Source organism: Salmo salar, chromosome 21 (assembly GCF_965601325.2).
Source record: "Salmo salar chromosome 21, fSalSal1, whole genome shotgun sequence".
Classification (NCBI taxonomy): Eukaryota; Metazoa; Chordata; class Actinopteri; order Salmoniformes; family Salmonidae; genus Salmo; species Salmo salar.
The window spans coordinates 23,923,270-23,935,377 of record NC_138311.1 but is presented as its reverse complement, the minus strand read 5'-3'; the positions used below and the strand labels follow the sequence as shown (position 1 = coordinate 23,935,377).

General features: G+C 45.1%; 1 protein-coding gene across 2 annotated transcripts in view; it reads right to left on the bottom strand.

The window, feature by feature from the left end:
• Nucleotides 1-12,108, bottom strand: part of LOC106581951 (mediator of RNA polymerase II transcription subunit 14) — a 43,776-nt gene that overhangs the window by 30,163 nt on the left and 1,505 nt on the right. For both annotated transcript variants that reach the window (XM_014164519.3, XM_014164521.3), the window contains exons 5-14: nucleotides 11,843-11,972; nucleotides 11,604-11,732; nucleotides 8,407-8,514; nucleotides 7,665-7,797; nucleotides 7,346-7,496; nucleotides 7,137-7,248; nucleotides 6,873-6,998; nucleotides 6,677-6,755; nucleotides 5,249-5,408; nucleotides 4,881-5,075 (exon numbers count right to left, since the gene is read on the bottom strand). In XM_014164519.3, coding sequence (XP_014019994.1) covers nucleotides 4,881-5,075; nucleotides 5,249-5,408; nucleotides 6,677-6,755; nucleotides 6,873-6,998; nucleotides 7,137-7,248; nucleotides 7,346-7,496; nucleotides 7,665-7,797; nucleotides 8,407-8,514; nucleotides 11,604-11,732; nucleotides 11,843-11,972 — 1,323 coding nt within the window. The remainder of the gene's footprint in view (nucleotides 1-4,880; nucleotides 5,076-5,248; nucleotides 5,409-6,676; nucleotides 6,756-6,872; nucleotides 6,999-7,136; nucleotides 7,249-7,345; nucleotides 7,497-7,664; nucleotides 7,798-8,406; nucleotides 8,515-11,603; nucleotides 11,733-11,842; nucleotides 11,973-12,108) is intronic.

The window sequence follows — 12,108 nt, the reverse complement described above, 5'->3', positions numbered from 1 at the left end:
AAATAGATGACCTACGCGGAAGATTAAATTACCAACTGGACATTCAAAACTGTAATATCTTATGCTTCACGGAGACTTGGCTGAAAAACAACACTATCAACATACTTATAATACGCTGCACCGGCAGGATAGAACAGCGGCGCTTGGTAAGACAAGGGGCGGCGGACTACGCATTTTTGTAAATAAGAGCTGGTGCATGATATCTAAGGAAGTCTCGAGCTATTGCTCGCCTGAGGTAGAGTATCTCATGATAAACTGTAGACCACACTACCTACCTAGAGCGTTTTCGTCTGTATTTTTTGTAGCTGTTTACATACCACCACAGTCAGAGGCTGGTACTAAGACAGCATTGAATGAGCTGTATTCCGCCGTAAGCAAACAGGAAAACGCTCATCCAGAGGCGGCGTTCCTAGTGGCCTGTGACTAATGCAGGGGAACTTAAATCCATTTTACCTCATTTCTATCAGCATGTTAAATGTGCAATCAGAAGAACAAATAAAAAAATGAATAAAAACTCTCGACCCCCTTTACTCCACACACAGACGCACACGAAGCTCTCCCTCGCCCTCCATTTGGCAAATCTGACCATAATCATAATTTTATCCTCCTGATTCCTGCTTACAAGCAAAAATTAAAGCAGGAAGTACCAGTGACTAGATCAATAAAAAAGTGGTCAGATGAAGCAGATGCTAAGCTACAGGACTGTTTTGCTAGCACAGACTGGAATATGTTCCGGGATTTCTCCGATGGCATTGAGTACACCACATCAGTCATTGGCTTCATCAATATGTGCATCGATGGCGTCGTCCCCACAGTGACCGTACGTACATACCCCAACCAGAAGCCATGGATTGCAGGCAACATCCGCACTGAGCTGAAGGCTAGAGCTGCCACTTTCAAGGAGTGGGACTCTAACCCGGAAGCTTATAAGAAATCCCGCTATGCCCTCCGATGAACCATCAAACAGGAAAAGCATCGATAGAGAACTAAGATCAAATCGTACTACACTGGCTCTGACGTTCGTCGGATGTGGCAGAGCTTGCAAACCATTACAGACTACAAAGGGAAGCACACCCGAGAGCCACCCAGTGACACGAGCCTACCAAACGAGCTATACTACTTCTATGCTGGCTTTGAGGCAAATAAAACTGAAACATGCATGAGAGCACCAGCTGTTCTGAAAGACTGTGTGATCACACTCTCCCAGAAACCCTAGACCCACTCTAAACTGCATACCACCCCAACAGATCCACAGATGATGCAATCGCTATTGCACTCCACACTGCCCTTTCCCACCTGGACACTAGTAACACCTATGCGAGAATGCTATTCATTGACTACAGCTCAGCGTTCAATACCATGGTGCCCTCAAAGCTCATCAATAAGCTAAGGACCCTGGGACTAAACACCTCCCTCTGCAACTGGATCCTGGACTTCCTGACGGGCCGCCCCCGGGTGGTAAGGATATGTAACAACACATCCGCCACACTGAACCTCAACACAGGGGCCCCTCAAGGGTGCGTGCTCAGTCCCCTCCTGTACTCCCTGTTCACTCATGACTACACGGCCAGGCACGACTCCAACACCATCATTAAGTTTGCCGATGACACAACAGTAGTAGGCCTGATCACCAACAATGACGAGACAGCATATAGGGAGGAGGTCAGAGACCTGGCCATGTGGTGCCAGGACAACAACCTCTCCCTCAAAGTGATCAAGACAAAGGAGATGATTGTGGACTAAAGGAAAAAGAGGACCGAGTACGCCCCCATTCTCATCGACGGGGCTGCAGTGGAGCAGGTTGAGAGCTTCAAGATCCTTGGTGTCCAATTCACCAACATGGTCCACGCACACCAAGACAGCCGTGAAGAGTGCACGACAAAGTGCACGACAGCTGCACCATTGAGAGCATCCTGACTGTTCATCACTGCCTGGTATGGCAACTGCTCGGCCTCTGACCGCAAGGCACTAGAGGGTAGTGCGAACGGCCCAGTACATCACTGGGGCCAAGCTTCCTGCCATCCAGGACCTATATACCAGGCGGTGTCAGAGGAAGGCCCTAAAATTGTCAGACTCCAGCCACCCTAGTCATAGACTGTTGTCTCTGCTACCGCACAGCAAGCGGTACCAGAGCGCCAAGTCTAGGTCCAAGAGGCTTCTAAACAGCTTCTACACCCCCAAGCCATAAGACTCCTGAACACCTAATCAAATGGCTACCCAGACTATTTGCATTGCCCCCCTTTTACACCGTTGCAACTCTGTTATCATCTATGCATAGTCACTTTAATAACGCTACCTAGATGTACATATTACCTCAACTAACCGGTGCCCCCGCACATTGACTCTGTACCGGTACCCACCTGTATATATATAGTCTCGCTATTATTTTACTGCTGCTATTTAATTACTTGTTACTTTTATTTCTTATCCATATTTTATTCAAACTGCATTGTTGGTTAGGGCTCAAAAGTAAGAATTTCACTGTAAGGTCTACTACACCTGTTGTATTCGGCGCATGTGACTAATAAAATTTGATTTGAAGTGATAGGTTAATACTGTCACCCATCAGACTATTCTTGATTTAATCTTGTCTTTACATGTACTAAATTATATGTGTGAAATATGTTTTGATTTAGAATGGACCATTACCATGCACCTGTATCGAAAAAGGGTCAGCGGGAAAAAATAAATGTTATCTATGCACTTAATTAGCGAATGGAGGACACTTTCCCCCATGGTTTATTTTCATGTCAGACAGGTAAGCTATACTCCTGTTGTAAATATAAGCAACGTGCTTAATATTAGGAAAGTTGAAAAATAAATCTAGTAGGCCTAGCCTATAGAAAGCTGATCCTCTTTTCAGTAGAGGCAATCACTCTGTTCTCTCACACAATTGCATAGCCCAGGTATTACCAAACTGGGGTGCGCGTACCCCTGCCGTCGGGGGTAAAAAAAAAATCTCCCAACAGTCAATTTATATATTTTCCAACTGGCCTATACATTTGTGATTTTTTTCCCCCTCTGATGAGTAGCCTCGTTTCACTGCCAAAAATAAAATGAAACCATCTACTGTTCAGCAAAATAACAACACAATGTCAAATACAAGTAGCCTAGTCAAATAATTAACATTCAATCACATTAACCATTACTCTCTCACGGGAATTCCACTAACGGTCCGTATGTAGCCAAATGTAGCTGCTGCTCATGTTGGTATTTGTACTGATGGTGCAAAAGCCACGACAGGGAGACATAGTGGAGTGGTAATGTGCATGCATGCAGTTGCACCCGACGCCACTTGGGTACACCGCAGCATCCATCAAGAGGCTCTTGCTGCCAAGGGAATGCCTGACAGCTTGAAAGACGTTTTGGACATTACAGTGAAAATGGTTAACTTTGTTAAAGCAAGGCCCCTGAACTCTCGTGTATTTTCTGCACTATGCAATGATATGGGCAGCGACCATGTAACGCTTTTACAGCATACAGAGGTGCGCTGGTTATCAAGGGGCAAAGTATTGACACTTTTTTTTGAATTGAGAGACGAGCTTAAAGTTCTTTACTGACCATAATTTTCACTTGTCTGACCGTTTGCATGATGATTCGTTTCTCACACGACTGGCCTATCTGGGTGATGTTTTTTCTCGCCTGAATGATCTGAATCTAGAATTACAGGGACACTCTGCAACTATACTCAATGTGCGGGATAAAATTGAGGCTATGATTAAGAAGTTGGAGCTCTTCTCTGTCTGCATTAACAAGGAAAACACACAGGTCTTTCAATCATTGCATGATTTTTTGTGTGCAAACCAACTCAAGCTTACAGACAATGTCAAATGTGATATAGCGAAGCACCTGAGTGAGTTGGGTGCGCAATTACGCAGGTACTTTCCAAACAACTGGATTCATTATCCCTTTCATGCCTTGCCTCCAGTCCACTTACCGATATCTGAACAAGAGAGCCACAACGAAAATGCAAAAAGCGGTTCTGTAAAAAATTGAATTTAAAATCAGAAGCCACTGCCAGATATCTGGATTGGACTGCGCTCAGAGTATCCTGCCTTGGCAAATCGCGCTGTTAAGACACTGATGCCCTTTGCAACCACGTACCTATGAGAGAGTGGATTCTCGGCCCTCACTAGCATGAAAACTAAATACAGGCACAGTCTGTGTGTGGAAAATGATTTAAGACTGAGACTCTCCAATACAACCGAACACTGCAGTTATGTGCATCCTTTCAAGCACACCCTTCTCATTAACCTGTGGTGAGTTATTCACCATTTTCGATGAACAAATAAGGTTTTATATGTAAGATGGTTAAATAAAGAGCAAAATTATTGATTATTCTATTTTTATTTGTGCCCTGGTCAGGCTGGTCCTATAAGAGCTCTTTGTCACTTCCCACGAGCCGGGTTGTGACAAAAACTCACTCATTCTTATGTTTAATAAATGTATTGTATAGTGTGAGTGTGGCAGCTTACAATGATGGCAAAAACCAACATTTGAGAGTGCGCTGACCCTGGTGCTAGAGGGGGTACACAGCTGGAGGTTGAATGTTTGAAGAGGTACGGGACTATAAAAAGTTTGGGAACCATTGCCATAGCCTATTGAAATGTTGCCCAACATGTTTGATTCGATTATTTTATTTAATTGATGTCAGTGATTAGAGGGACAATAGAGTGCTGAGTACCAGGCAGTCAGCAAGTTTGGTAGGCTACTAATGACCATCAGCAGCATCAGAGCTTGGAGAAGCCTAATTACCGTGACTAAACGGTCACGTGGAATTTGACTGACTTCATGACTCGTGACCGCCGGTGTGGCGATAATACGGTCACGCAACAGCCCTGATTGTAACCCGTACAAGCAGTTCTGCAATCCATTCCTACTTTTCTCTTAGCACCATGGCGGGCCCCACGGCTGGCGCAATTGTCCAGGACGAGCTGCTCCAGGTTGGGCTTGAAGTGCTGAAGGAGCTGGGCGCATGGAGGTCCCTCCTCACCCTCCAACTGAGACACAGAAAGGAATGAGTACTTGTACTGGAGCTCCGTGGGACAGCCAGGCACGTCAAGCATCTCCACCACCTAGAGAGACAGGGAAGGGAGAGAGAGAGGGATGGGAGAAAACAGTAATGAGGAAGAGTGGGAAAGTTGTGCATGGTTAATGTACTGTATATTGTTCCTTTTCTTGTGTTTGTTTATTGCAAACAGTTTTTTGGGGACAAATAATTGGGATAAGGTGGGAGGGAGGCACTTACAATGTAATACTGTGGTAGGCGGGTTAGCCGGATGAAGAGCCTGTGTTTTGATAGGCTGCCGGCAGGGTGGGAGATGGAGTTGGAGAGGTGTAGTATGTCTGTGCAGACAGTGGGGAGGTGTTTCACCGACTGTCTACACCTCTGCTCCCCTAACCAAAACCTGGAAGAAGAGTGGTGAGGAAAGAGACGGAGAGGGGTGAGAGAGAGAGAAAAACATAAGTGAAATTCGACATTCTCCAAATTGACCAGACTGCCAATGAGCAGCTATTTCACAGTCCTACATTCACACATCAGTGAGACATCATTATCACTCTACTAACACTCTTTCCCTGACTGACAAACAAGTCATTTCCTGGCCAGATCACATCATAGAAATAACATCACAGAACATTTGACTTCAATCCCTGTTCCAGTAATTACATTTCTATGCATATCACACAATGACAGACTCAACCTCACACAGTAGAATGCTGGTCTACGGAATTTATACAGACACCCTAAGTCATTTGAGAAATTATTCACCTGCATAGAAGCACATTTCCATGGAAGGGCACAAGATCTGTTCTCATATCCGTATGGGCATAAATATAAACGCAACAATTTCATAGATTTTAACTAATTTACATGACTGGGAATACAGGTATGCATCTTGCGGCATACGGCTGTGCATTATCATGCTGAAAAATGAGGTGATGGCGGCAGATGAATGGCGCCACAATGGGCCTCAGGATCTCGTCACAGTATCTCTTCGCATTGAAATTGCCATTGATAAAAAGTAATTGTGTTCGTTGTCATGGGCTGGCGAGGTTACACGTGGTCTTTAGTTGTGAGGCCAGTTGGACGTACTGCCAAATACTCTAAAACAACATTGGGGGCAGCTTATGGTAGGGAAATTAACATTAAATTCTCTGGCAACAGCTCTGGTGGACATTCCTGCAATCAGCATGCCAAATACACACTCCCTCAACTTGAGACATCTGTGGCATTGTGTTGTGGGACAAAACTGCACATTTTAGAGTGACCTTTTATTGTCCCCAGCACAAGGTGCACCTGTGTAATGATCATGCCGTTTAATCAGCTTCACGATATGCCACACCGGTCAGGTTGATGGATTATCTTGGTAAAGGAGAAATGCTCGCTAACAGGGATGTAATCAAATTTTTGCACAACATTGTAGAGAAAGACGCTTTTTGTGTGTATGGAACATTCTGGGATCTTTTACTTAAGCTCATGAAACGTGGGACAAACACTTGACATGTGTTTATATTTTTGTTCAGTATACAAAGTATACACTACTAAGGTACTAGGGTGAAGCACTTTGCATACTAAAGTGTGCTAGTGTGGATATGGAGGTATGAAGGCCTTCTGAGGAGTAGTGATGTGACACATGACAGGCAGTTGTCACAGAGAGACAGGAAGTGGATTTACTTGAGCTGCTGCAGCCAGGATATGATGCGCTTCATGTCGTCGTTGATGGTCTTCTCGATGTCGTCCAATATGGACTGATCTGGAGACAGACACAGTGGAAGTGAGTACATTGTATGTGTGTGTCCCAGCTTACTGATGTGGTGTATGTGTGTATGCATGAGTGTGTGCACGTGTGTATGTGCATCTCCCTGCTTACCAATTCCATACAGCATGGGCTGGAACATCCCTGAGTGCAGGTCTACAAAGATGTGCAGGCACTCGGAGCGTCCACAGGGCTCCAGGATTGGAATGACCAGGGTGGGCAGAGCTGTCTCTATGAACGCTGAAACACAGGCAGGGACAATAACATCATCACACACTGACAACATGGCTGTTTCTCTCCGCAACGTTGTTCATTTCATTCTGGGTCAGTGTGGTTGGATTAGTCAGCGTCTAGCTAAGTCAGAGACGACAGACTCACAGCTGTCGCTGGGGTTGCTGCTCTTCAAGATGGCTTTCAGCTCCTGCAGCTTCTGATGGGAGCGGGCGTGCACGCTGTCAATCAAAAGCTTCTCCACTGACAAGTGGTCAATCTACAGGAGGGGGCGGGAATAAAGACAGGAAATTAGGTCCTCACAAAAACAAAAATTGTACAGCACCATATCTGTGAGGAACTTGGCGTTAGCTCACCTTCATGGCTCTCTCCATCAGTCTAGAGTCGCAGGCAGGGAGCGGAGGATCATGGGAGATCTGCAGAGGCTTGGAGCAGTCTGATTCGTCAATCTTGATGGTGACTTTGTGGACCGACGCAGTGCCTGTCTTCCTTCCCAGGACCTGTTGGCTGGAGAGGGGGAGAGAGAGGGAGAGAGTGGGAGAGAGACAAAGAAAGAGGTCAAATGATGGACCAATTTCCCTGTGATGAATGACAAAAGTATATGCATTCAACAAACCAATCAATCAGGCCTGTAAATGTGTAACTTCTTAGTGAGTAGTTGTGTGTGTTTCTTACTTCCAGACGGCCAGTGTGAGGCACTTGGCAGGCATGTAGCGCTCCACTTGCACCAGGTCTCCCCAGCGCTCTCGGACCAGCATGAGGGTCTGGGAGTGGAGCACCTCCAGCTGAAGAGACAGGCAGAATGAGTCTAGACAGGACGGGGTTAAGGAAGGGCTGATCCAGGAAGACGGCATACACACTTACAATACACATAGATAAAAGAAATGCAGGCACACGTGATACATACACACCCATGCTGTGTGTGTGCAGTGACAGAGATCAGCCATGAAACCAGACTGCGCCTGGCAGTTATACTTGCTATGAAGTCACGATGAGGTTCATACAAAAAATGACTGAGAAACAAATCCTTGGTCATATCTAATTATTGGCGTTCTATTGAGCATAACAGTATTATAAATACATGTAGCATTACTCATTTCCCAATAAATAGTATTTGAAATGTTGTAAACATTTCTGCTTGGTTCATGGAAACAAACTGATGAAGTGAAAGACAGTGTGACTGTTGGCTTTGGCACGCATTGAAATGCTGTTGGTCCCTTGGCCTGCTGTACGCATGGTCACTGTTGGTCAATATTGTATGTGCGCACACACAATTACATTCACTGCAGCAGCTCAAGCCAGACATGGCCCTGAGCTCACTGTCTGCACAGAAACAGTACACACACACACACACACACACACACACACACACACACACACACACACACACACACACACACACACAGTGAAAGGATACGCAGGCAGCTGTACATATCCTGCAGTGGTTTCTCATCTGCAAACAGGCGTGATTGCACCAGCTCATGGATGAAGTTCACTTGCATACTGTGGACCAGAGCTCTGCCATCTGGAAGGAGGGGGCGGGGGGGAAGACGGAGGGGAAAATATTGAAAAAGGAGTTAGCAACAAACAAAAAAATTATGCAATCTTAAAATGTAGTTTTTTTGTGAGTGCTTGATGTTTTCATTCAAGTTGGATTACTCTTGAGCATCAGGACAAGAATAATTATAATTTGCTGTACATATTGTAAGAATTGAACACTCTGGACTTTTCATTTTCAACCTTCAAAATTCTCACCAGTTAGCAGTGGGATCTGTGTGTTCGCGTCGCGTTAGCAGTGGGATCTGTGTGTTCGCGTCGCGTTAGCAGTGGGATCTGTGTGTTCGCGTCGCGTTAGCAGTGGGATCTGTGTGTTCGCGTCGCGTTAGCAGTGGGATCTGTGTGTTCGCGTCGCGTTAGCAGTGGGATCTGTGTGTTCGCGTCGCGTTAGCAGTGGGATCTGTGTGTTCGCGTCGCGTTAGCAGTGGGATCTGTGTGTTCGCGTCGCGTTAGCAGTGGGATCTGTGTGTTCGCGTCGCGTTAGCAGTGGGATCTGTGTGTTCGCGTCGCGTTAGCAGTGGGATCTGTGTGTTCGCGTCGCGTTAGCAGTGGGATCTGTGTGTTCGCGTCGCGTTAGCAGTGGGATCTGTGTGTTCGCGTCGCGTTAGCAGTGGGATCTGTGTGTTCGCGTCGCGTTAGCAGTGGGATCTGTGTGTTCGCGTCGCGTTAGCAGTGGGATCTGTGTGTTCGCGTCGCGTTAGCAGTGGGATCTGTGTGTTCGCGTCGCGTTAGCAGTGGGATCTGTGTGTTCGCGTCGCGTTAGCAGTGGGATCTGTGTGTTCGCGTCGCGTTAGCAGTGGGATCTGTGTGTTCGCGTCGCGTTAGCAGTGGGATCTGTGTGTTCGTGTTGCGTTAGCAGTGGGATCTGTGTGTTCGTGTTGCGTTAGCAGTGGGATCTGTGTATTCGTGTCGCGTTAGCAGTGGGATCTGTGTGTTCGGTGGTTTCAGGGTTCTAAAGCGCAACGCAACCAAATATTTTGCTGTGCGACTTGGAGTTTTATTTTGGGAGCACTGCGCAAAAAATAAATATCCTATAAAAAAATGTAATGCTTAACAATATTTGTTCTTCTCTACACTGCTCAAACAAGATGGGCTGAAGCCCCGCCCGCTGTCATTTAACAGGAAGTCAGCACACAGACAGTTCCTCCACATTGTGCCTGTTTCTCTCAGCATGCATTCAACAGATTCTTACAAAACAACATCGATGCTGCTTTCCACGTTGCTTCTAAATATAAATCCACTTGTTTTCTGTATTATAATGAGTTTGTGTAGCTTGCTCTTTGCAAAACGCGAGTTCGTTAGTCTTTGGAACCTGGCCTAAAGTTAATCGCTAACTAAATGCCCTTTAGCTAAATGCACTAGCTCGGGCAAAGCAAATGTTCTCTAATACAGGTTGCTTCTAGTGGTGGTGTACATCAGTATGTTCCAGTGTTTCCTCTGGAAGAATTTGAAGCAGTGGGGGGAGGGGGGGATGTTGTACATAGAAGGACTGAGACTCTCAGCTGTGGTGGCTTTTTAAAAAGGACAATATAAGCATTATTACTTGTAGCCAAACTGATGCAGCACAGTGGCTATAAATAAATAGGTTGAAGCATGGGGTTGCCTATCTGCATTTAACCTTTTGGGATAATTATAAGCTAGATCCCAAATGTGATCTTTTAACTAGTTAGCATCCTATTGATGAATTTTATGTCTAAAAAAAAAACTTGCATAAACACAGTGAAAATAATGTAGGTCTACCTGTTAGGGTAACTTGGGGTAAACCGCCACCCGGGATAACACTGCCTGTACTTCTCACAGAAACCACTTCATGCCATAATCCCCCCCCCCCCCCCCCCAACATGTTCTCTGGTTACCACTACTCTTGCTCAACTAAAATTTGTATCCGTCTCATCAAAAAAATGTAAGTCACTCCAAAAAAACAGATTGAGGTATGATAGCGTTTTACCCCAAGTTACCCTACAACCGACCCATGTTACAGTTACCTCCACTCACAGCAAATTGCAGAGCGGTAACACTTCTAAAAACCACAGGTTTAAAAAGATGCAGTTAACACATAATTAAATAAAGTAGGAATCAAAAGCTGGGATCAAAACTGTTTTCCCCACTATTGCAAGACTTGTTGTGCATTGACTGCTTGTCAGAATGCATGTTTCCCCTCGCTATGGCACTCGTAACTTGAATGCACCTCGAGAGGAATATTTATCTCGCATAGTACACACAACAAGCTGACTAAGTAAATAGATCAACTATTCTACTATGGGGTAGTCAGATTTTTCTATTCATTACTCGTTTGGTTTGTAGAGGAAAAGTAAACGTGGACTTCATCTTCAAAGTGAGCCTCAGCATAATTTTCTTCTTCATGTTAAATATTTTTTTGCCATGGCGGCTATAATGTTGCCGTGGCGCAGCGCCGCATTTAAATGACCGCAGCAGAAACACTGGCATGTTGTTTATGCAATGGGCATGTTCTGAATCAGATAGCATACTCTAAAATATTTGTCTAAATGTAACATCTATGCATCTATTCAAATGCTATTACGGTCCCCTCGGAAACACTTACCAGCACTTTGGTTCCTACCGTGTCATAACTCTTACATGGCTTATCATTTGTCGTCATGTCAAACACCACCAATCATAGAATTAGAATAATCATTCTATTTCTATGATTCCAACAGTTGACCCAAGTGTTTTGATTTACAATCAAAGTTAAATCACAATATTTGGTTGAAAAATCCCAATTAGATGTTTTGCCCATATCCATCTAACAACCTGGTAACTTTACCATTATGCAAACATTTGGTGGCAAAGAAACGAAAAAGGATATATTCTTCAGGTGATGTGCTTCAAAATAAGTAAGATAGCCTACATTGGGCATATATGTATCTCAATCAATTCAAAATATATATATTTTTCTGGTGCTGCTAAATGTTATGTGGTGCTTGTAACTTTTTAAGTTAGTAGTATCAGTGCTCCCAATTATGTTTTTTAATTGGGTGCATTAGTAGTGGGTTCTGTGTGTTTGGTGCTTGGTCAAGCAGGTGTTGTTTATCTTACCTCCAGTCTCCTTGTCCTCCACCAGTATCTCCAGCTTCAACAGTCTCCAGGGAATATCTGGGTCATCACCCATCACCGTCAGTGTGGCCTCAAACTCCCCCTCCACACGGAACTTCACACGCCCATTAGCTACGAGACACACACAGTGAGGTTGGCCAGCTATATATATATATATGTGTGTGTGTGTGTGTGTGTGTGTGTGTGTGTGTGTGTGTGTGTGTGTGTGTGTGCATCCTTACCCACGGTGAGGTTGGCTAGCTGAGGTGGTAGGTCTGTCGTGACAAGACGATGTCTAAGGATTTGATTGAGCTGGTTCAGGGTTGTCTGCTTCTCCACCTTGGTGATGGGGTCTGGAGGAATGATCTTGTCCTACACACACAGCTGTCAATGCACTGGGCCAAACAGGGCTTCAGATTTCTCCATCCCTATTCTACACTCCAGTCCAGTTGGTGGCGGTAACGCACTACTAAAGCTTTCTGTGTTTGTACATTATGTGCACGTCGCA